Source organism: Bombina bombina, chromosome 2, assembly GCF_027579735.1.
Source record: "Bombina bombina isolate aBomBom1 chromosome 2, aBomBom1.pri, whole genome shotgun sequence".
In the NCBI taxonomy this organism is placed as follows: domain Eukaryota; kingdom Metazoa; phylum Chordata; class Amphibia; order Anura; family Bombinatoridae; genus Bombina; species Bombina bombina.
Genome location: NC_069500.1, coordinates 1,256,034,917 through 1,256,062,081, shown reverse-complemented (window position 1 = coordinate 1,256,062,081; position 27,165 = coordinate 1,256,034,917). Strand labels below are relative to the sequence as shown.

Genomic DNA, 27,165 nt, shown 5'->3' with positions numbered 1-27,165 from the left:
CCTAGGTAGGTGTCTGGAACACTATATGGCAAGAAATAGGACTGCCATCTAGTGCTCTTGCTAATGTATATCATTCTTGCAAAACTGCAGTCATATATTCTCCAGACATGTGAATGCTCCTAAGCTTATCCACATGCTTTTCAACAAACAATACCGAAAGAGCAAAGAAAATGTCATAATATAAGTAAATTCAAAGGTTTTTTTAAACTTGCCTCCTCTCATGAAATAAACATTTTGTGTTTCATGTCCCTTTAAATGATTGAAATATGTATATTGACCACATGAGCTAAAGAACTCATGAGAGAAGCTCTGCTCTGTCAAATAAAAAACCTATTGCATATAATGATTTAATTTTAACAAAGAAGCACAATTTCAGTAGTACCTTCTGATGGGCTAAGACATAGCCATTAGAGGGTCAGGTCTTTTTACAGAGGATATGTCCCTCTAGGTTGCAGGGTAATGAATTCATGGGTATTTTACTTAATATCCATGGGATCCAACTCCAGATATATGTCCATGTTATGGAGACATTTGCTATCTATTATGGAATGAAGTGGTTAAAGGGACATGAAACCCACATTTTTTTAGTGATTTAGAAAGAGCATGACATTTTAAACAACTTTCTAATTTACTTCTTTTATCAAATTTGCTTCATTCTCTTGATATCACTTGCTGAAAAGCATATCTAGATATGCTCAGTCGCTGCTTATTGGTTGCTGCACATAGAGGCCTCGTGTGATTGGCTCACACATGTGCATTGCTATTTCTTCAACAAAGGATATCTAAAGAATTCAGCAAATTAGATAATATTAGTAAATTGGAAAGTTGTTTAAAAGGACATGCCCTATCTGAATTATGAAAGTTTAATTTTGACTAGACTGTCCCTTTAAAATGGTAAAAGCATTAGTATACCTTACTTACTTTGAAATGTGTTTATACTATTTTAATTTATGAGTTTCTGCATTTTGTGAAGAATGTATTTAAAAAAGTGACATACTATTATTTCTAATCTTATTGAGTATTATTACATGTCTAACTTTATTTAAAAAGGGCCTAAGGTGCTTGTATCATCTTGTAGTGACTCAATTTGTTAATTGCTGACATGATACAAGCCCCACTGTCACTCTGAGCAGCTGCAGTATTTTAAATGCTAGTGCACTAAGAATAAATAGCTAGATTCATATACACGTGCAGAGAAAAATGTTAACACAATAACAGTGATCATTTTTACTAGAAACATTTTTAACAATACTTATATATTGCAAATATGTTTCTATTCAAAGATGTAATTCATCCATGTGTATTTCAATTGTGATTGTAATGTTCCTTTAAGTATACTTAATTTACTGACACGTTTTTATAATTAGTGCATAGCCTGCTGGGTGTTTTTTTTAAGCTTTACTTATTAATGGTATGTTGCAATTTTAATTTCAGTAATTATATGATTTTATTTTGTAACCCTTATAGGTGCAGCCAATTGACACATCAATCATTTCTTTATTGAAAGTAAAACATGACATTTATCATTCAGTGGTGTCTAGCAGCCCTTTGGTCTATGTCAAACACCCTTCAGTTCATGTGTTCAAGAAATATGTCACAGTGCTCCTTCCATGTCCTCCTAACCCAGAGAAAAAAAAGCAAACAGAAGACGGAGAAAATAAAAGAGCATCAACTGCTGCTGGCTCCAGATCTACAGCTGCCCAGCAAATTCGGTAACAATGGGATTTTTGAGTAATGCCCTCTTAGTGTAAAATCAATGTATAAATGTTCTGACAGAGTGTTTATGAAATAGTCATGTCCAATATCAATGAAGGGAAACACTCCTACTATATATATATATATATATATATATATATATATATATATATATATACTTTAACCTCCATTTATAATAAACTAACATTTTAATGGGAATACACCTAGATTACGAATTTTGCATTACAGTGCGTTACGGCTTTTAACGCTAAAAAAATGACGATTGCGTTGGAATGGCCAGGAACTCATCTTAAGAGTATTGTCGGTATAGCTATACTGCAAGCATTTTAGCCTGTAATGCACTGTCCATAGGAATCGTGTCGGTATAGAGCAGAACACAAGCATTTTAGCCGGACTGCACAACCTGTAATACCGGCGCTATGGAAATCCCACACTCAAACGTAATTTTTTGAGTGTGGGATTTCCATAGCGTCGGCATTACAGGTTGTGCAGTCCAGCTAAAATGCTTGCGTTATGCTCTATACCGACACGATTCCTACCGCCATCTGAGACCAGTAGTTATGGATTTTGCTAAATAAAAATGTTTCACAAAACTCATAACTAAACTGTTACAAAGTACACTAACACCCATAAACCACCTATTAACCCCTAAACCGCCGCCCTCCTGCATCGCAAACACTATATTAAACATAATAACCCCTAATCTGTCATCCACCCACATCGCAACCATCGCCACCACTAAATAAACCTATTAACCCCTAAACATCTGGCCTCCCACATTGACCACCATTAAATAAACCTATTAACTCCTAAACCGACGGCCCCCCACATCGCAAAACACAAAATTAAACTATTAACCCCTAAACCTAACACCCCCCTAACTTTAAATTAAAATTACAATATAACTATATTTAAATAAATAAATAAAAACTTACCTGTGTAATACAAATAAACCTAAGTTTAACCCTTTGAGTGCTAAGCACTTTTCCACCTGGGTGCGAAGCCGTTTAAAAGTTTTTAAACCTTTCCAACGGTGGGTCTTGGGGGTCTGTAGATTCTTAGATGCCTGAGATACAGGCTTCTAAGCAGCATGCCCCCTTTTCCTATACTTAACATTGCCATTTTGTTAATAAAGTTGCACGGTGACGACATCACGTCATTGCGCGTGACGTCACCACGCAAAATGTGAAGCCCCAGTGATGCCTGTCACTATACAGGCACGATCGCCGGAGTAGGAGCGGATGGGAGCCCCCAGATCTCCCTCAAGGTGGGAGAGTGCTAGCGACAGCTCTGAGCCATCGGTAGCACCAGAGTGGGAAACTCTGCAACGTCTCAGAGCTGTCGTTAGCACTTAAAGAGTTAAACTATAACTATAAATGAACCTAACATTACATTACAATTCTAATAAAATAAACTACCAATTAAAAAATCTAAATTACAAATTTAAAAAAACCTAACACTACAAAAAAATAAAAAAATCGAAAATTAAAAAAATAATAAACACTAAATTACTAAAAATAAAAAACACTAAGATTACAAAATAATAAATGAAATTATCAAAAATAAAACCAATTACACTTAATCTAATAGCCCTATAAAAATAAAAAAGCCAAAATAAAAATACCTCCTAGCCTACAATAAACTAGCAATAGCCCATAAAAGGGCCTTTTGTAGGGCATTGCCCTAAGTTAAACAGCTGCTATTTACCTGTAAAAAAATACAAAGTCCCCCCAACAGTAAAAAACACTACCCAATACAAGGGACATTTGTATGGGCATTGCCCTTAAAAGGTCATTCAGTTCTTTTTCACTGCACTTTTACAATTGCCCAAAGCCCTAATCTAAAAAAAAAAACACTCCGAAAAATGAAATGGATGGAGGTGTCACTACCTGGATGAAGACTTCTCACCACCTGGATGAAGATGGATGTCTGGACTTCAGGAATCGTGAGTAAATTTTATCGGGTTAGTCTTAGTTTGTTTGTTTTTTCCATTTTTTTGGGTGGGTTTTTTTTTTAGATTAGGGCTTTGGGTAATTGTAACAGAGCTGAATGCCCTTTTAAGGGCAGTGAAAAAGAGCTGATTGCCCTTTTAAGGGCAATGCCCATACAAATGCCCCTTTAGGGGCAATGGGTAGCTTAGGTGTTTTTTAGAGTTAGGTTTTTTATTTTGGGGGGGTTGTAGGGTGGTGGGTTTTACTGTTGGGGGACTTTGTATTTTTTTCTAGGTAAAAGAGCTGTTTTAAAAGGGCCCTACAAAAGGCCCTTTTAAGGGCTATTGGTAGTTTATTGTAGGCTAGGGGGTGTTTTTTGTGTGTGTGGGGGTATTTTTATAGGGTTATTAGATTAGGTGTAATTGTTTTTATTTTTGATAATTTCATTTATTATTTTTGTAATCTTAGTGTTTTTTATTTTTTGTAATTTAGTATTTGTTATTTTTTGTAATTTTAGATTTTATTACATTTTTTCGTAGTGTTAGGTTTTTTTAAATTTGTAATTTAGATTTTTTAATTGGTAGTTTATTTATTTTATTAGAATAGTAATGTTAGGTTAATTTATAGTTTAAACTTAGTTTTATTATTTCACAAGTAAGTTTTTATTTATTTAAATATCGTTATATTGTAATTTTAATTTAAAGTTAGTGGGTGTTAGGTTTAGGGATTAATAGTTTCATTTAGTATTTTGCGATGTGGGAGCTTGCAGATTAGGGCGGGGTTAATAGGTTTATTTAGTGGCGGCTATGTGGGAGGCTAGAGGTTTAGGGGTTAATAGGTTTGTTTAGTGGTGGCGATGTGGGAGGCCAGAGGTTTAGGGGTTCATAGGTTTATTTAGGTGGCGGCAATGTCGGGGAGTGGCGGATTAGGGTTTAATAACTTTATTTAGTGGCGGCGATGTCAGGGAGCGGCGGATTAGGGGTTTATAGCTTTTATTTAGGTGTCAGCGATGTCGGGGAGTGGCGGAATAGGGGTTAATAATTATTTTTTGTGTCAGCGATGTCGAGGAGGGTTATTTTTATAGGGTTATTAGATTAGGTTTAATTGTTTTTATTTTTGATAATTTCATTTATTATTTTTGTAATCTTAGTGTTTTTTATTTTTTGTAATTTAGTATTTGTTATTTTTTGTAATTTTAGATTTTATTACATTTTTTCGTAGTGTTAGGTTTTTTTAAATTTGTAATTTAGATTTTTTAATTGGTAGTTTATTTATTTTATTAGAATAGTAATGTTAGGTTAATTTATAGTTTAAACTTAGTTTTATTATTTCACAAGTAAGTTTTTATTTATTTAATTATCGTTATATTGTAATTTTAATTTAAAGTTAGGGGGTGTTAGGTTTAGGGATTAATAGTTTCATTTAGTATTTTGCGATGTGGGAGCTTGCAGATTAGGGCGGGGTTAATAGGTTTATTTAGTGGCGGCTATGTGGGAGGCTAGAGGTTTAGGGGTTAATAGGTTTGTTTAGTGGTGGTGATGTGGGAGGCCAGAGGTTTAGGGGTTCATAGGTTGATTTAGGTGGCGGCGATGTCGGGGAGTGGCGGATTAGGGTTTAATAACTTTATTTAGTGGCGGCGATGTCGGGGAGTGGCGGAATAGGGGTTAATAATTATTTTTAGTGTCAGCGATGTGGGGGGGGAATTTTTATAGGGTTATTAGATTAGGTGTAATTGTTTTTATTTTTGATAATTTCATTTATTATTTTGTAATCTTAGTGTTTTTTATTTTTTGTAATTTAGTATTTGTTATTTTTTGTAATTTTAGATTTTATTACATTTTTTCGTAGTGTTAGGTTTTTTTAAATTTGTAATTTAGATTTTTTAATTGGTAGTTTATTTATTTTATTAGAATAGTAATGTTAGGTTAATTTATAGTTTAAACTTAGTTTTATTATTTCACAAGTAAGTTTTTATTTATTTAAATATTGTTATATTGTAATTTTAATTTAAAGTTAGGGGGTGTTAGGTTTAGGGATTAATAGTTTCATTTAGTATTTTGCGATGTGGGAGCTTGCAGATTAGGGCGGGGTTAATAGGTTTATTTAGTGGCGGCTATGTGGGAGGCTAGAGGTTTAGGGGTTAATAGGTTTGTTTAGTGGTGGTGATGTGGGAGGCCAGAGGTTTAGGGGTTCATAGGTTTATTTAGGTGGCGGCGATGTCGGGGAGTGGCGGATTAAGGTTTAATAACTTTATTTAGTGGCGGCGATGTCAGGGAGCGGCGGATTAGGGGTTTATAGCTTTTATTTAGGTGTCGGCGATGTCGGGGAGTGGCGGAATAGGGGTTAATAATTATTTTTAGTGTCAGCGATGTCGAGGAGTGGAGGATTAGAGGTTAATACCTTTTATTAGTATTGGAGATGTCTGGAAGCTGCAAAATAGTGGTTAATAACTTTTATTAGTGTCGGCAATGTCAGGGGCGGCGGATTAGGGGTGTTTAGACTAGGGTTTTATGTTAGGGTGTTAGACATCAATGGGGTTGCGTTACGGCGATCGCCATTCCGCACTTCAGGTGCTAGTTTTTTTTCTAACACTCTCTCCCCATTATGTATATGGGGGAAAGCGTGCACGAGCAGGTCAAATCAGCCCTTGGCTTTTGTGCGGTATGGAGCTTAACGCACCATTACGCACAGCACAAGAAGGTTTTTCAGTAACTCGTAATGGCAGCGCTATGGAGAGTGAAATAACGCAACGTTTTTGGCTTTTTCGCTCCCTGTTTAGCACAAAACTTATAATTTAGGTGAGTGTTTGTAAGTAGCCTTTGTTTAAGTGTATGTTTTGTAATAGACTGAGATCTAATTACAGTGATATAAAATATGAAGCATGATTGCATAAAAATATGTATAAAGTAAATTCAGTGCATTGTGAGTTTTAGGATAACATGTGGTGCAAAATTTGAGTGACATGATATATACTAAACCCCCTTTTTAACTGTTATGCTAGGGCTATACATTGTATATTACATTTTATCTTTCCCTACTCTGAAGAAGATCCTGCTAAAATACAAAAAACATGGTAGCCAATTAGAATATATACACATACATTTTTCTTTCAGTGGTTGTTTTTTATTGTCCAACCCATTTAATATAATCATTTAATTCACTCTCAGTTTTATATACAAAGTTGTTCAAGAAGATTTGGTTTTAGACCATATAATATGCAAATGAAAAAAGTGAGAACTGTGGGGAAGCCAAATTATACCCAGTTTTAATTTTTTCTAATCTCTTTGCTCTGATTAGAGCATTGTAAGTGATTTGTGGCTGCTACACTAATAAATGGTGGTGTCTACACCTAGAGTCACCACTGCCTCTAAGGCACTTCAATACATTTTTTAAAGATGCTAGACCAGTGCAAGAGTGCTTATATTCAGTATATATGTGAATGGTGATTCAATGTGTGGTTCTAAACTGTGCAACTAAAAAAGGTGGCCAAAAACATTGATGGGTCGTATGTTTTCCTGTGGGAGTTAAAGGGACAGTCTACTTGATTTTTTTTTATTGTTTAAAAAAAATAGCTAACACCTTTACTACCCATTCCACATTGTTACATGAATATACTTTATAACCTCTAAGTTTGCCTGTTTCTAATACCCGGCAGGCTGCCCTTATTCTCAGTGTTTGTATTAGCTTTTTATATCTTGCACAACAGTCAAAAAGGTGTTAGTTCATGTGTGCCATATAGATAACATTGTGCTCATTCCGGTGTAGAATGATAATGGTTATACAAGAACCATCATTGATTGTCTAAAATGCAAGATTGTAAAAAGCACTGAGATAAGGGACAGTCTGCAAGGGCTTAGATACAGGTAATCATAGAAGTAGAAAGTTATTTAATATAACAGTGTTGGCTATGCAAAACTGGGGAATGGGTTATAAAGAAATTATCTATCTTTTTAAAACGATAACAATTTTTAAGTAGACTGTCCCTTTAAGTAGTTTCATACACTACCCATCTTGAAGCCCTCCACGCCTTTTATACTAAGCATTAGACCTCAGGCTAAATGAATACCTTGCAACCCATGTATCCCAGCAAAATGCCAAAAAAAAATGCCTACAAGAAAATGTGTGTCCTGATTAAAGGGACAGTCAACACCAGAATTTTTGTTGTTTAAAAAGATAGATAATCCCTTTATTACCCATTCCCCAGTTTTGCAAAACCAACACTGTTATATTAATACACTTTTTACTTCTGTGACTAACTTGTATCTAAGCATCTTCTCACCGCCCCTAATCACATGACTTTTAGTTATTATCTATTGACTTGCATTTTAGCCAATTAGTGCAGTGTCTGCCACTAGCCACGGGCGTGATCACAATGCTATCTATATGGCCTACATGAGCTTGCTCTCCCCTGCTGTGAAAAGTAAATAAAATAGAGGCGGCCTTCAAGGGCTTAGAAATTATCATATGAGCCTCCCTAGGTTTGCTTTCAACTAGAATACCAAGAGAACACAGCAAAATTGTTGATAAAAGTAAATTGGAAAGTTGTTTAAAATTACATGCCCTATTTGAAAAATGAAAGTTATTTTTGGACTTGACTGTCCCTTTAACTTCTGTAAACCAGACACATGCCCAAATATCAGGCCTTAGACAGATGCATGGCCACATATCAGTCAAGACGTTATATGGCTTCAGAGACTATCATAGATCATACATTATATGTTCGTTATTGCAGCGTGATATAAATTATGTAACTCTTAAAGGAATATGATATCTATTATTTTAAGTGGCACATGAAAGATATGGGTATATTTTTTAAAGTAGAAGCCAGACCTTTAAGCCAGATTATTGAGGAGCTATATTTAAATTTTATGGGGCCAACTAAGAGTATATTTCTATATAATGTAAATTAATAAATTAAACCCAAGCTTCGTCTTAAAGATCAGCATAAAAGTTAGAAATAAAACAATCATAATTTAATACATATTTAATATATGAAATAAAACTGGCAAATACAACATAACACTAAGGGCCAGATTACAAGTGGATCACTAAATATCGCTTGCATGCAACCGATATTAGTGTTCCACTTTGTAATACCAGCACAGGATAATGTGTGCTGGTATTACAAATTAATCGCAATTCGAACACGAGCTTGCGTTCACATTGCTAGGAAGCATTGCGCTCACAGGAGAGTGCTTCCATAGGCTCCTATGGGAGCCTCATTCCAATGCCGTCACAGATGGCATCAGAACCTTGTGCAGTGAAGGAATTAAATATCGCAGCGAAGGTCAGCATTTTTTAATATATATGTAAATAAATATAAACATATACAGTACAGTACAGTTAATTTTCAGAGTGCTAATTGCTACCGCAAGCTCGCGGTAGCAATAACCAGTCACTTGTAATGGCTGGTTAATTATAATGCTCTTGCAAACGCAAATTTGCCTGTTTGCGGGAGCGCGATAATTAAGCACTCTAGCTGTAATCTAGCCCACAATGTGCCAAATGAACTTCAACTAAAAAAATCAACAATAAATATATCAAATATAAGACAATAAATATGACAAATAAAGGCTTAGTATGGCTAATTATGGTCAATAAAAGCAAGATAATTAACCATCAATTTGACAAATATAAATGAATAGTATGCTAAATAGAAATAAACAATACATTTTCACAATACATTTAACAATACATGTGCATTCCAAGTCAATTAATGGTAAATAAAACAAGAGCAAATATGCCTAATATAAAATTAAAATATTTAGCAACAAAGGGCTTGATTACGAATGGAGCACTAACAGTTAAGCGCAAACGATAAGGAGTTTATCATGGGTGTTTGCACACATTGGAATTACTGCTTGTATTACAAGTTGAAAGTAAATGCTATCGCTTGAGCACAATTTAAGTTAATGCTAGTTGGGATAGAGCGTCTTCAGAGCTCTGGCTAACTGTTGTGCAAAACATAAATGTGTCACAAAATACATAAAAAATGCTTTACAAAGTACAGTTACTTTCATAATAACTAGACAATTCTTAGAAAAAAGAAAGAGAAAGAGAGAGGCTTATGCACACATCCCAATACATTTTTATTAAAAATTAATTTAAATTAATTTTAATCATTAGAGGAACATAACCTCCTCAAATCCTGGAAATAGTAAAACCCACAACTATGTACACAGACCCAGGATAGGAGGAAAAAATTAAAAGACAGCTAGAAAGCGTGCATCCCACTCCCCCAGAGAATCCTGGCTGATATGCTGGAACCTAGACATCTGGTGGGAGGATGTGGAGCGGCAAAGTAATAGATTAAAAGAAAAGCAAATGCGTTTTGGCCGAGATGGCCTTTCTCAAACCACCATGTATACAATCGCTGTCTTAAATACCCGTCAGTGAGAATACTGTAACCCAACCATACATCATTTGTTACGTAATTGAGTCCCTCCCCATATGACGTGATCGTGAATGCATCATGAGTGTGTGTAGATATGTGGCCAATCATCTATCAAGATCCATCCAGGGTCCTAACGAGAAACGATCCTACTACAAAGATCTATTCTCTATCACAGTCAGCCACACAGCTGCAATTGTCCCCCATTCTGCATTCACCATTACCTGATATTTTTTTTTTTTTTTTTTATTCAAGGTTTGTGGCAAGGCATACATACATAGATCTTAAGGTGACAACATAGTAGTATTGAAAGACAATTGTGAAACAAAATGTTATGTGAACATTATACAGTCTTGATATAAAGATCTTAACAAAAAAATAAAAATAAAGAGCATACATAAATTAGATGCCTGATGTTCAATATATCTTATAAATGATATAAGAGGCCACTTTTGGACCTCGTCTGTGAAAGTCCAGAAGTTAGAAGGTATTACCATCTGAAAATATCACTTTTGGTTTTTTAATGACAAACCTCTTTTTATATTTATATTAAAAGCTATAAAACATGCTTAAGTAAATGCTTTTTAACGCATAGTGGTTTAACAGGGTGTTATAACGTTGAAAAAATTGTAAATAAGACTCTGCCTTCCATGTAGCCAGAATATACCTTTTAAATGCTGGGTAGAATATTAGACTACACTGAAACTTGGAGACCGCAACTGTGTATGTATACATTGTAAGGGTTGGGAGACAGGAGGGAGCTATATATAAAACAAAGAAGACTGCTCCAAAGGATGAGTCCCTAGATCCAAATCAAATATGAGTAACATATATATAACGAAGGAAATCCCACTAAAACATATTGAGAAGAAGGTATTCTGTCTCCTATTAAAGAATATATATATTACAACATCATGTTAGCCCATACCTTTTCAAAAGACTAGTAAAAATTAAAGGAGTAAGAGAATGGGTATCCCGCTACCCCGGCCGCTGGCAGCAAGACACCACTTTAAAAAGGTATACTGGACCATTAGAGGTATGGGTAAGGCATAAAGGCTGTAAGGCATTCAAGGGTATAAATGCAGAGATGGCCGAATATGCTTTCTATAGGCAGTTGGGGAATGGGGAAACGGAAGAAAACTTAAGATAAGGGTATACCCAAGTATATATTGTTAAGCAGTAAATAAGTCACAAACAATACAGGGGAACTGTAATCCTTCAGCAAATGATCCTTAAATAGTTACAAATATACACTGCTAAAGTGGGACCGCAGTGATAATATACATAAAATATGATACTATGTTACTAGGCTTGACATCCTTATATAAACAGTAAGGGTTAAGGCGATATTGCAAAGCATATTGTTAAACAGTAAATAAATCATAAATAGTATAAGGGACCTGCAAACATTGGACAGAGCATCTGCGATTAAATGTAATCACATTACAAATATACATATTGTTATAATCGAGCTACAATGGTAACAATGCAAAAAATATAGAGTGTAATGACTATAGGGCTTAACACCTATATGAAGAGTTCCTACTGTGTTACTCCCAGTCACTAAGGGGAAAAAAAGAGCTGATGTAATATCCCAGAGCGGTCCACCATATTCTCTTATCGTGCTTGCGAAGACCGGTCTAGGTCAGACCTTCAGGGTCCCACTTCAAAAGTAGCAGCAGTAGGAAGGGGTGATTGGAAGCAAAAATATTTATGAAGAGTGCAGCGTCCCAGCTTAGCTTTAGTAAACGTATGCTAATACTGGCGTTGGATCCCCCTAACTCAAACTACAATAATTTCAAGGAGTAATCCGGTGCATTAAGGGAAAAAGAAAGTCAATGTCCCAACTAAGCTTTTAGCAGACTTATGTCAATACTGGTTTTAAATCACCCTTACTCGCTCCACAGTAATCCTTTGCTGCCAAGAAGGAAGCGGCCCAAATCATACCGCCAGGGTCCCATTGCGGCTGTAGTGATACCGCAAAGACAAGGGTACTAAGTAAAGCAGAGCAGTGTGTTTCCTCCAGCCATCTGCCAAAACTGTTCCCAATAATGTTACACACTGGAGAGCCCGCGGACAATTGTTCTGGAGTGATAGTGAGTAGTGTAAATGCTCCAGAACAGTGTGTTTCTTCCAGCAGTTTATGCATAGTGTTCACGGAAAAGTCACTTGCTGGAGAGCGCACTAATATTTGATCGGAAGCCCTCTGTTGCAATATAGATGTTAGTTGGTTTGCCGCTATAGTGGTCAGACAAGCACCTGGCTGGGTAATGTAACACAGCATGCTACCATCTAGCTGTTCAGCTCTGTCTCCATCAGCCGCTCCATTAGGTGTCACAGAAGTACTTTGCAAGTCCCTTACCATTCTTTTAGGCGTGGGTTGCGGGCTCCAGGGTGCCAGATTACCATCAAGAGTGTCAGCGGTCTCCCGCTCTGTCAATACAGGCTCCCTCTGCGTGGCTGCATGGAGCGAATGGTTATCCCTAGGGCTGAATGCATCATGTAAAATAGATTCGAATGCGGAATGATGTTCCTTTAGCAAGCGGTCCAGGTCCCTCAAAATATCTGTAGTCCATTCCATAATCTTCGGTATAGATCTGTAGTCAGGCAGATTAGGGGTTGGATGCTTTGAGATCAGCACAACGTGCTGCCTAACGACAAGGCCCGTTGGACCTCGCCGGGGGGTAAATAAAAGGCCTCAGCCCTAGAATGTGCTCCGGGTGCTCAAAGTCACGATCCTTAAAGGGTTAATAGGCTCATTCAAAGCAGGATCTGTAGTGCTTTAAAAACCATGCTATGTGGTAGATAAATGAGCCGTCTGGAGTGCTATTTTAAGTGAAAATAGTGGAAGGTCTAGAGCAGAGTGTTAATGTGCGACCTATCATGGCCGCCTCCCGGAAGTTCCCCCCATTACCTGATATTTTGAGTGTCTCAGCATAAGAGAGATCTTATCTACGGAATACACGGTAGCCACGTCCTACCCTCATCTCCCATGATGCAGCCATAATTGCGTCATGAGGATGTGTAGGTGTGTAGCCAATCAAAGGCCATCAAAGGGACATGTTAGGCATGTTAGGTTATTAATAGTAGATGATCATGCTGCAAAGATACACTTCTCTATTGCAGTCATATTTATGACAGTTATTGCCACCATCTCTACCTTATTGCAACCTATTATGGTCAATAATTTCACTTTCTGAAAGGTTGCTTCTATAGTATACACGATGACTGTGCCCCACCCTCTATCACGTAGCAGATGGCTATTCTCTGGCTCATGTCATGGAGGTGTGTGGGGAGACAACTAATTTTGTTTTGGATTATCTCTAAGGAGCTGGTACCAAGTGGCATAAACAGAATTCAACAATAAATGTATCCCAGTACATCTCATTTTACTGTCTGTTTATATGTATTGAGAACCTTACTCTACTGGAACTATTTATAAATACAGTGTCCCATATTCATTATTACATAGCGTACCGTGTCTGTATGTGGTGTCATTCTTGCTATATAAATTGCATAACCTGCAAATCACCTGCAAGAAAGTTTGCTCTTTGTTAAATTAATTATTGCTCTGATAACTATGTTTCATTGATTACACAGACTACAAGTATCATAATATACATTAGGATATTACACAGTGCTATATGGGATCAAAGTTTATTACATAGCAGTTTTTATAAGTATAGCCAGTAGTTATTAAATTCATTCATGCTATGGGGAATAACTGAGTTCATTAAAACAAATCCACCTGGTTTGTTTTTGTAATAAAATGGGTTCAGTGTTACCACCACTGATACCCATTTAACACATTCTAATCCCCTGCATTGAAAGCTATTTAGGTTGGAATTATGTTTATCATGAAAATGTTTTACTACCGAAGAGACTATTTTGCCCTTCTCTTTCTCTTTCATTCTGTATATTACTCATGTGTTCCAACATCCTAGTAACCATATTTCGTATAGTCATCCCTACATAAAAAATGGTGCACTCACAACTAATACAGTATACAACTCCTTTAGATTTACAGTTTATAAAATCACCCCTGATTTGATTAAATCTGCCAGGCTATTAGAACAAAGATACTCCCCAGAATTGTTAGCCAAGGCTTACAACATTACCCTATCTAAGGATAGAGATGATTTTCTTAAACCTATGCAAAGATCTTCTGATAAGCACACAAGGTTTGTTTCTACTTTCTCATCGCATTCTGATAATATTTGCTCCATTTTGAATAACCAATGGCATACTTTTTTTTTATCTGATACAGAATTTGGAAACTCATTTGGAAAGGATCTGTACCATGTGGTAATTGTAAAGTCTGCCCTCATATGGTTAAGAAAACAAAAGTATAAGAAGGAAGGTCAATGATTTTATAAATTGTAAATCTAAAGTTCTGTACTGTATTAGTTGTAAATGCATCTTTTTTTTATAGGGAGGACCACACAAAATATGGGTACTAGAATGTTGGACCACATGAGCAATAATGCTAAAAGAGGGCTAGAGAAGTGCAAAATAGTATCTTCCCTAGCTAAACACTTTCCTAATAAACACCATTATAGTTGCGTCATCGGGGCGAGGGTAGGACGTGGCCACTGTGTATTCTGTAGATATTATGTATCTTATGCTGAACCACTCAGAATACGAGGTAACGGTGAATGCTGAATGGGTGACAACTTCAGCCATGTGATGGACTGTAATAGAGAATAGTCTTTGTAGTAGGATCATTTCTTGTTAGAAGCCTGAACGGATCCTGATAGATGATTGGCCACATATCTACACACCCTGATGACGCAATCACAATAATGATCATGTAATGAGGAGAGGGACTCAATTATGCAACGAATGATGTATGGTTCGGTATTCTCATTGAGGGGTATTTAAGACAGTGAGTGTATATAGGGCAGTTTGTAAATAAGCATTGAGAAAGGCCATCTCAGCCAAAATGCATTTGCTTTTCTTTTAATCTATTACTTTGCCTCTCCACATTGTCCCACTTGATGTCGAGGTTCCAGCATATCAGACAGGATTCTCTGGGGGAGTGTGATGCACACTTTCTAGCTGTCATTTTTTTTTTTCTCCTATCCTGGGTTTGTGTACATAATTGTGGGTTTTCCTAAGTTCCTCTAATGATTACAATTATTTTAATTAATTTCCAATAAATATAATTTTTTATAAATAATTTTTATAGGTATGTGTGCATAAGCCCCTGTATTTTTCTTTCTTTTTTTCTAAGAATTGTCTGGTAATATTTAAGATTTGAATTGTTTTAATTATAAAATTAAGTTAACAAGATACACAAAAATTTAAATTTAAACTGTGCTTTATCTACAAACAAAAGGTAGGTAGAATTTTACTTTACATGAGAGATTAATGCACAAAATTAAGGGACTGGGAATAGCTGAAAATGTTAGCTCAGGGATAAATAACTGGATAAAAGATAGGGAGCAACGAGTAGTAGTAAATGGATCATACTCATATTGGACAAAGGTAATCAGTGGAGTCCCCCAGGGATCAGTACTGGGCCCTGTTCTTTTTAATATTTTTATAAATGACTAGGAGCAAGGATTAAATAGCGACATCTCTATTTTTTCAGAAGATACTAAGATAAGTAAGGTCATTAGGTCAGAGCAGGATGAACTTTTGTTACAAAGGGATGTGCAAAAATGTAATAGGGTAAAATGCAAGATTCTACATTTTGGAAGTAAAAATAAGTAGGCAATTTATTATTTAAATGGGACAAGACTTAGCCAAACAGAGGAGGAAAGGAATTTGGGAGTAGTAATAGATGATAAGCTAAAGATGGGTGCACAATGCAGGGCAGCGGCTACAAAGGCTAATAAGATACTAGCATGTATTAAAGAGGCATTGATTCAAGGGAGGAAAGCATCATTCTGTCACTATATAAATCCCTGGTAAGACCTCACCTTGAGTATGGACTGCAGTTCTGAGGACCGATCGTAAAAAAAGATACTGCAGAACTAGAAAAAGTTCAGAGAAGGGCCACAAAGCTAATAAGGGGACTGGAGAATTTAAGCTATGAGGAGAGGCTAGCCAAACCGGGTCTGTTTTCTTTAGAAAAAAGACACTTGAGAGGTGACATAATTACTTTATATCAATATATTCAAGGCCCATATACAGAGATGGCAGAAGCTCTGTTTATTCCAAAAAAATTGTTTGTGACAAGAGGTCGCAATTTAAGGTTGGAGGAAAGGAGATTAAATCTCCTGCAACGAAAAAGTTTTTTCACTGTAAGAGCAATACAATTGTGGAACTCATTATCAAAGGAGGTAATGAATGCTAATACCCTATATACATTTAAAATTGTTTGGATTCATTTCTGTCTAGAAACACAATTCATGGATATGATTGCTAGTATTAAATGGATCACCTTTTAGTGGGATTATTTAAGTTATACTGGAGCTTTTTGTAAGTATTTTACATTTGTATAGGTTCAACTCGATGGACTTCGGTCTTTTTTCAACCTCATCTACTATGTTATTATGTTACTATGTTACTTTTACATCCAATAGTCCCATTCATTTCATATAAAAAAAAGAAACTATTTCTGTGGTTGCAAACTTCTTCAATCTTCTATCCCTGTAATGGATAGTAAATGGATACAGCAGCTGGAAAAACACAAGCAAGAAGCGCAAAACACCCCAGACCTGAATGTAGTAGTACAGGTAAAAAACAAAGTATTTATTAAGCTAAAAACATGCTTACATAAAGACCTAATTTGTAGGCTTACCAGAAGTCCCACTTTTACTGGCATTGTCCCGGTTTTGGAGGCGCTGTCCCAGTGTCCCACCCAGTTGTTCATTCTGTCCCAGTAGGGTTGCCACCTCCAGGTTTCAAATCATGTGTCCGGGTTTCAGGCCACCTGAAACCCAGACCCATTATTCAAAATGACTGGACTGTGGCTCTCCAGCATAGTTGGATGCTGGTACTTTGTTACATACAGCCCTGCTTAGCTTAGAGTCTGTGTCCTTCAAAGTTTACATTTATTAATACAGGCTGAGTGAGTAGCATAGGTTTTTTTAATTTTGTAGTACTACTTGGTTTATTTTTCTAAGAATTTAACACCCCCCACCTGGTGACATTGCCGGTGATGCACATTTAGGGGAATCATATGGGTATGACAAGGAAGTACAGACAGGAAGGATTTTTGGCCTGGATCTTGCTTTACTTCATGCAGGATAGCATTTTGGCTGTAATCTTCCTGCATTATGGTATAGAGTAGCCTCTTAAACAGCTTTAGCAGGTATGTGTTTCTTTTTTACTTTCATTCAATGTTGTATTTATGCCTTATCAGTATTTGGCTCTGTTCCTTAATTAGACACATAAAACACATATTAGACTGCAGATATTAAATTGTGAAATTGATAATTATGCTTGATGTTTGGCATTATTTAGAATCTGAGATTTAGATTAATGATTTATTTGCCATGACAAAGTAATGGTGCCTTTTTCACTAGGGGGTGATGTTACGGTCTATTTAAACTGTGTGATTCACTTGTTTGACTGAGGAAGGGTAGAGTATCCACAAAACATTACACACATAAAAGCTACTACTTTAAAAGGACCGGTAATTGCCACGCCCCCTTGACCACGCTCCTGACCACACCCCCACTGGCACCGCACCAGGTGGCCCCAGTTTCACCACTAAAAATTATGGTAAGCCTACTAATTTGGAGCCGAGATACACTGTCAATAGCAATACAAAAATACATCAATATGATACCAGGTCTCACTGAGAGTCTGTGTAGTTAAATCCAAAGTTTTCAAGAAGTCCTCTATAAGTATAGCTGATGTAGTTTAGGTTCCCCTTTCAGGATCTCACTCTGGAATCCTCTTTTGCTGGTTTTGTCGCAGGATCGCTTGTAAAACACATGGTTGTGCATCCATGTAGTGTGTATACTGTTAAGCTAAAGCAAAGCTGAAACCGACTCAAATGTGGTTGGGTTTGATTTATCGACTGTCCACAGTGTAAATAAACAAAATGTAAACATGACTATGTCCAAGTTCAGTAATGTGTGTGGCGCAGACCAGACACAACACTCAGCACTTGCAGGTTCTCTGTTCCCTCGTTGTGCCAGTGCCTCCATTGTCTCACTCTGATGATGTCACACTGAAGCAGCTTGTGTTATACTGTGCTGATATTTCAAGCGCAGTCTCTTTCTAAGACCTCTTATGTTCTAGTTCCAATTTTTAATATGATATCAGAGATACACGAGATTTATTTAAATATAATAAAATAATTGTCATATTCATATTTCAGATCTGCTAGTGCATCTGTGAGGAAACATGGAGAAAACCAAAGTGAATTTTTGAAATTGCTCGTATATAAAGATGACCAATGGAGTGTTTTAGATGAAGTTATTGTAAGAAATGTGCAAAATGGAATTGTTTCATTTGAAATTAATGAGCACCCACAAAGGTAAAAATGAATGTATTGCAAAACACAGTTTTGCCTGTGATTACAAATGATAACATGATACTCTTACATGATTGGTTGATTGACCACAGTAGCTTAGACTCTATCAGTAAATTTAAATGTAGCTTTTATTCTGTCAGAGTAGAATTCAGCATATTGTGTTTTGTGTTTTAGCCTTTTTTTATAAACCAAGTAGTTAAACAATGAAATAAACATATTTAAATAAAAAAAAACATATTTTCAAATGCAGAAGCTAAGGTGTCTTTAAATATTCTTTATTAAACAATGAAAATCAGACTAAAAAAAGCCAGTTGATATCAGCAACACAAACCATAAACACCTACACTGTTGTTGTCAGGTTGCTGTTTTTGCATTATTTATTGCTGACATGGACAGTAATAACAGTAGCTTAGTTACTCTAATAAATTCGCTATCTGTCATAAAACATTGTATTATTTGGTATGCTATGTAATTATCTTGTCCATATGAATACTTCCATATTAGTCACTGCTGAGTTACAGAACCAGTTACATGTGTGAAATCAGCTAATGAATCTACTTTAAATTTCATACTTAGAGATATAACCATGGCTATTGTTTCTGTTGAAATTAGTAATAGTTGTTTCTGTGACATCATAACAGAAATGAGAAAAAGTGGAATATGATAACCTTTATTTACTGTCTGTATATCAATGTTCACCTTTAATTTTGACAAGCGATATAAAAACTAAATATTTTCAAAATTCAAAAGTAGATCTCATATAGCTAGTGCACATCAAATATATATATATATATATATATATATATATATATACACACAGATTACGAGTGGCACGTTAACAGTTACACACAAGTGAAAAGGGGTTTATCACGGGTGTTTGCACGCTTAGGGTTTACCGCTCACATAAAAAAATTAAAAGTAAACACAATTGCTTGAGCGCAATTGCGATTTAAGCTAGAATGATCACTGCATCCTCAAAACTTCACAAAATCAAAAAGTGCAACAAAACACATAAAAATACATTACAAAGTACAGTTACACTCATAATAACACTATCTAATAAAAAATATTTAAAATAATATTGCAAAAACAAAGTTATCAGGGCTCAACGATATGAGGTATCAGGTGTTAGGATATCTGTGTACACATTTTCAACAATGGATACCAAGAGAAAAGAGATTTTATAATTGTCTTAAAATTGCATGCTCTATCTGATTCTTGCAAGTTTAATTTTAACATTTATATCCCTTTAAACTTATTATTTTATTTATAGATCTATTTTTTTGTGTCTACAAAACATTTTTCCCACATATATACTCATATAAACACATAAATAAACATATACACACACCTATATACACACACCACCAGCAAAACGATTATGATTCACTGAAAGCTCAGATGATAGATAGCATTTTTTTTTAGCAATAAAGTATATATATAAAGGTATGTACATTGTTTTTTTAGACATAATGTTATTGCATGCTTAATAGACTACAGCATAGTGTAAATATAACTTTTATATGCACTTGGAAACAAAAAATGAGCGCTTCGCGCATGCGCACATGCGTTTCATCAGAGGCTGCCTTGGCTCAGGTTACAGGTAGTATTTATTCACTCGGTCTACCAATAAAATAATAATAATTATGTGTGATTAAATTCTGTGAATATTCTTTCACACAAAATTCATATAATACAACCCTGATAACACCTAATATAAAATGCAATATAATAAAATAAAATATATGCCAATTATAGAAGCAAAAATATATTGCATACAATATAAGAATGAATTAAATAAAACTAATATTAAAGTTATTCAGTAAATAAAACAAAATATACAATAAGTAATAATAATAAAGAATGAATAAAACATAAAAAAATTGTTTGTTATTGGTAAGTATATATAAGAATAGAACAAATAAAAGTGTTAAAAAACAATACATTTATAGACAAAATTATCTAAAAAGTTAAATGAATGAATTTAAATATTCCAAGATTGGGCCAGTATCTAGAAAAATAAGATTTTCCCTTTTTATAATATCAAAGTAATGGACCAATCAAGGTATATATTATTGTTATCGTTGTCTTACACTTTCTATAAATATTGTAGTTCTTTACTATATTAAAGAGACAAGAAAAAGATTATATTTATGAAAATATTGTGTTTTAGAATGAATATATATATATGATTAAATATAGGTATAGATTAGGGCTGGGCGATATGGGCAAAAAACACGATTTTCTTATAAATGACTGTAACACCTTAATTTTTCAATAATAAATGTATTTAAGACTACATAATCTTAATATACATGTTTCTCAGTGTCCAATACACTATGGGAGAATAAAAATACAAACCACATATGTGTGTGTGTGTGTGTTTATACAGTATATATATATATATATATATATATATATATATATATATATATCCCAGGACATACTTGAAAACGAGAGAAATCTCAATGTATCCTTCCTGGTAAAATATTTTATAAATAAATAAATATATATATATATATATATATATATATATAAATATTCATAACCTACTGTATTATTTTATTACACTGAGTATGCATTTAACTTGCAGCACTAATGTTCTATTAAAAAATAAGCAAGCTTCTTAAAATACAATAATATTCTTAGTTCCAGAGTGAGCAATCTCCGTGCCTGTAGAAATATTGCAAGTAATCATGCTCCATAGCTTGCAGTAATATTCTATTTTGTGCAGTGCAGTATATTAGATAAGAGAATGGACAAACAAACATGGCACTGCCTTGCATAGAGAATATGTGGGGTAAAATGATTAGAGGGACCTAGCACTGCACCCATAAATCAGCAACAGTACTAATCAGTTATATCAAATGCGAGTCAGCTCTATACTCTGCAGTAGGGTCTCTATAGCAAACAATAATAGTGTAAAGTAAGCCAGCTGAGCTCTATAGTTTGCAGTATGATTCTAGTGCATAGGAGACAATCTCTTTATCTTGCAATGGTGACCTATGCCAAATGAGTCCCACTACACAACACTACCACATTCACTTACTGGCCCCCCCAAGCAGCATTTTCTTGTCCGGTGCAGAAGCAAGTACAGCGACTGACTCCCTCCCACCATGAATAGAAAGCTGGCCAGCAGGATGCACGGTCTGCAAGACCAAATACTTGAATTGAGTATTTTGGTGCGCAGACCGTGCATCCTGCTGGCCAGCTTTTTTATTCATGGTGGGAGGGAGCCGCTGTGCTTGCTGCTGCACCGGACACGAAAATGCTGCTAATCCATTCAGCACTGCATGGCCGGCTATCTCTCCAGCTAGATCCGACATGCCTGCCCCCCGGCCCCCACTCAACCTGAGCTCAGTCAGTCACCATGTGCTAGTTTACTGCCACCCTCCTTACCGGCATGTGGCCGCTGCGGAGCCCTCCTGTACATCATAGGGGACATCATAGTGGACAGGGTTATAAATTGCGTACTCTCACGGTTTTTAAACAGCAGGGACTAATCGCAATTTTAAATCGCATATGCGATTAATGGTGCAGCACTAGTATAGCTATATACAGGGAGTGCAGAATTATTAGGCAAGTTGTATTTTTGAGGATTAATTTTATTATTGAACAACAACCATGTTCTCAATGAACCCAAAAAACTCATTAATATCAAAGCTGAATAGTTTTGGAAGTAGTTTTTAGTCTGTTTTTAGTTATAGCTATTTTAGGGGGATATCTGTGTGTGCAGGTGACTATTACTGTGCATAATTATTAGGCAACTTAACAAAAAACAAATATATACCCATTTCAATTATTTATTTTTACCAGTGAAACCAATATAACATCTCAACATTCACAAATATACATTTCTGACATTCAAAAACAAAACAAAAACAAATCAGTGACCAATATAGCCACCTTTCTTTGCAAGGACACTCAAAAGCCTGCCATCCATGGATTCTGTCAGTGTTTTGATCTGTTCACCATCAACATTGCGTGCAGCAGCAACCACAGCCTCCCAGACACTGTTCAAAGAGGTGTACTGTTTTCCCTCCTTGTAAATCTCACATTTGATGATGGACCACAGGTTCTCAATGGGGTTCAGATCAGGTGAACAAGGAGGCCATGTCATTAGATTTTCTTCTTTTATACCCTTTCTTGCCAGCCACGCTGTGGAGTACTTGGACGCGTGTGATGGAGCATTGTCCTGCATGAAAATCATGTTTTTCTTGAAGGATGCAGACTTCTTCCTGTACCACTGCTTGAAGAAGGTGTCTTCCAGAAACTGGCAGTAGGACTGGGAGTTGACCTTGACTCCATCCTCAACCCGAAAAGGCCCCAGAAGCTCATCTTTGATGATACCAGCCCAAGCCAGTACTCCACCTCCACCTTGCTGGCATCTGAGTCGGACTGGAGCTCTCTGCCCTTTACCAATCCAGCCACGGGCCCATCCATCTGGCCCATCAAGACTCACTCTCATTTCATCAGTCCATAAAACCTTAGAAAAATCAGTCTTGAGATATTTCTTGGCCCAGTCTTGACGTTTCAGCTTGTGTGTCTTGTTCAGTGGTGGTCGTCTTTCTGCCTTTCTTACCTTGGCCATGTCTCTGAGTATTGCACACCTTGTGCTTTTGGGCACTCCAGTGATGTTGCAGCTCTGAAATATGGCCAAACTGGTGGCAAGTGGCATCTTGGCAGCTGCACGCTTGACTTTTCGCAGTTCATGGGCAGTTATTTTGCGCCTTGGTTTTTCCACACGCTTCTTGTGACCCTGTTGACTATTTTGAATGAAACGCTTGATTGTTCGATGATCACACTTCAGAAGCTTTGCAATTTTAAGAGTGCTGCATCCCTCTGCAAGATATCTCACTATTTTTGACTTTTCTGAGCCTGTCAAGTCCTTCTTTTGACCCATTTTGCCAAAGGAAAGGAAGTTGCCTAATAATTATGCACACCTGATATAGGGTGTTGATGTCATTAGACCACACCCCTTCTCATTACAGAGATGCACATCACCTAATATGCTTAATTGGTAGTAGGCTTTAGAGCCTATACAGCTTGGAGTAAGACAACATGCATAAAGAGGATGATGTGGTCAAAATACTCATTTGCCTAATAATTCTGCACTCCCTGTACATATATTTATAGTAATATCTATTTATACATATTCCCTTATGTGAAGAACATTGGAATGTGAAATATTTACTGTAAATACATAGTTAAAGTATATTAAATATGCATAAATACGATTTTTCATATTTTCAGCTACTTGACAGCAAAGGGCTCCAATTCCCTGATATATATGCCTATATATGTATGCATATGTATTTATGTGCTTATATGTGTATATATGTCTGTAAATACATAAATACACATATATACATATATATAGCACACAATTGAAGATGACAGAGACAGTCGGAGCTTCAAGGTGAAAGTTTAAAAGTCCAACATTTATTCAAATTTCCATCAGCTTACAAAAGCAATCATCCGAAGGGTTTCCTGCCTGTACAGCACTTCATCAAGGATCCATTAGTTTGTAAAATCAGTAAAAATATACATATATATATATATACATCTTTAGATATGTGTATATATCTATATGTATCTCTATGTTAAAGCCCTTTGCAGTCCTTTTTTTTCTAAAACCTGAGATCTCATAAGTTTGAGCCCTTATAACTTTTTTGAAGCAATATTTTTTTTAAAATAACTTTTATCAGACAATATTATTACGATTGTAACTGTACTTTTAAATGCATTTTTGTGATCTCTGAAGTCGCGCTATCCTGACATGCATTAAAGCGAACACATTTATATTACACTCATAATTAGACATGTGCGATTCGGTTCGGTTCGATTCGGAAATTCGGTTCGGTTCGATTTGAATCGAACCAAATTTCCAAATTAAAATTCTGCCGAATTTTCCGAATCGAACCGAATCGAATCAATTCGTAAATTCGGATGGCCATTGGGATTACACTAGTATTGTACAGTATGTTAGGTTAACACCTAATATACAGTATAATACTAGTCTAATTCCACCTAACACTTACCGAAATGCTGAATTTACAAACTGAATCGAACCGAATCGAACTGAATCCAGCCGAATTTCTTCGAATCCGAATGAATCCGAAACAAATCGATACAGAATTTTCCTAATTGAAATCGATCCGAACCAAACTTCGGAAAATTCCGAATCGATCCGAACCGAACCAAATTTTTTCGCCATGCACATGTCTACTCATAATACACATGCTACTTCCGATGCTCACAAAAAACCACGATAAACAGTTAGCACACCACTCTTAATCTAGCCCTTAATTGCAGAAAGCTTTATTAATTATACTGCTGCAAACAAACTTAAACTACATTTTATTGTTTCATATTTTATGTTATTACAGTTGGTGGTTGATACAGGTCAGCTTGCACACATTTGCTAAATCTCTAGCAAAAAATGTATTTCAATTCCTCTAATTGAACAAGAGGATTTTTTTTTTTTTACTTCATTGTATTTTCCTTTGTTTTTAGTGCTTTGGTTTACAAACAAGCAGCTAGATTACGAGTTTTGTGGTATGAGTGAAAAAGCAGCGTTAAGGCTCTTTTTCACTACCGCTGGTATTACGAGTCTTGCAGGTTTAGCTGCACCGCACACGTTTTTGGCCGTAACGCAACATAACTACCGCAGCTTTTGAAAAAGTCCCTTTTCAATAGGACTTCCATACCGCCGGTATTACGAGTTTGCCTGGGAGGCCAAAAAGTGAGCGGTACAGCAAATACCGTCAAGATCCATAACGTAAACTGAAAGTCAGTAGTTATGGGTTTTATGTTACAACGCTGTACCATAAAACTCATAACTAAAGTGCTAAAAAGTACACTAACACCCATAAACTACCTATTAACCCCTAAACCGAGGCCCTCCCGCATCGCAAATAATAAAATAAAATTATTAATCCCTAATATGCCGCTCTGGACATCGTCGCCACTATAATAAACTTATTAACCCCTAAACCGCCGCACTTCCGCATTGCAAACACTAGTTAAATATTATTAACCCCGACTCTGCTGTCCCTAACATCGCCGCAACCTACATTACTGTTATTAACCCCTAATCTGCTTCCCCCAAAATCGCCACCACTATACTAAAGTTATTAACCCCTAAACCTAACCCTAAGTCTAACCCTAGCGCCACTAACTTTAATGTAATTAAAATAAATCTAAATAAAACCTACTATTAATAACTAAATAATTCCTATGTAAAACTACTTACCTGTAAAAAAAACCCTTAGCTAGCTACAATATAACTAATAGTTACATTGTATGTGTCTTAGGTTTTATTTTTATTTCACAACTAAGTTTGTATTTATTTTAACTAGGTAGAATAGTTAGTAAATAGTTATTAACTATTTACTAGCTACCTAGCTAAAATAAATACAAATTTACCTGTAAAATAAAATCTAACCTGAGTTACACTAAAACCTAACCTTACACTACAATTAAATAAATTACATTAATTAAATACAATTAACTAAATTACAAAAACAAACAAACACTAAATTACACAAAATAAAAAAGAAATTATGAAATATTTAAACTAATTACACCTAATCTAATAGTCCCTATCAAAATAAAAAAGCCCCCCCAAAATAAAAAAAAACCCTAGCCTAAACTAAACTGCCAATAGCCCTTTAAAAGGGCCTTTTGCGGGACATTGCCCCAATGAAATCAGCTATTTTAACTTTAAAAAATAATACAAACAACCCACCAACAGTAAAACCCACCACCCACACAACCAAACCCCCTAAATAAAATCCTATCTAAATAAACCTAAGCTCCCCATTGCCCTGAAAATGGCATTTGGATGGGCATTGCCCTTAAAGGGCATTTAGCTCTTTTTAAGCCCAAACCCTAAGCTAAAAATAAAACCCACCCAATAAACCCTTAAAAAAACTTAACACTAACCCCCGAAGATTCACCTACAGTTTTTAAAGACCCGACATCCATCCTCAATGAAGCAGCAGAAGTCCTCAGCGAAACCGGCAGAAGTCTTCATCCAAGCTGGCAGAAGTCTTCATCCAGACGGCATCTTCTATTTTCATCCATCTGGCGCGGAGCGGCTCCATCTTCAAGACATCCGGTGCGGAGCATCCTCTTCTTCCGACGGCTCCAATCAACCAATAGGATTGAGCTTGCATTCTATTGGCTGATTGGAACAGCCAATAGAATGCGAGCTCAATCATATTGGCTGATTGCATCAGCCAATAGGATTTAAGCTCAGTCCTATTGGCTGATTGCATCAGCCAATAGGATTTTTTCACCTTTAATTCCGATTGGCTGATAGTATTCTTTCAGCCAATTGGAATTCTAGGGATGCCATCGAGAAGAGCCGTCGGAAGAAGAGGATGCTCCGCGCCGGATGTCTTGAAGATGGAGCCGCTCTGTGCCGGATGGATGAAGATAGAAGATGCCGTCTGGATGAAGACTTCTGCCGGCTTTGCTGAGGACTTCTGCCACTTCGTTGAGGATGGATGTCGGGTCTTCAAAAAAAGTGGATTTTGGGGGTTAGTGTTAGGTTTTTTTATTTTTTTATTTTTTGATAGGGCTATTAGATTAGGTGTAATTAGTTTAAATGTTTGCTAATTTCTTTTTTTATTTTGTGTAATTTAGTGGGGGTTTTTTGTAATTTACTTAATTGTATTTAATTAATG

General features: G+C 35.9%; 1 protein-coding gene across 1 annotated transcript in view; it reads left to right on the top strand.

Annotated features, from left to right (window-relative positions):
- The window catches only part of DTHD1 (death domain containing 1), a 99,109-nt gene that overhangs the window by 37,021 nt on the left and 34,923 nt on the right, over positions 1-27,165 (top strand). Inside the window, exons 8-9 of the mRNA XM_053700280.1 lie at positions 1,468-1,712; positions 18,317-18,475. Of these exons, the coding sequence (XP_053556255.1) occupies positions 1,468-1,712; positions 18,317-18,475 (404 nt within the window). The remainder of the gene's footprint in view (positions 1-1,467; positions 1,713-18,316; positions 18,476-27,165) is intronic.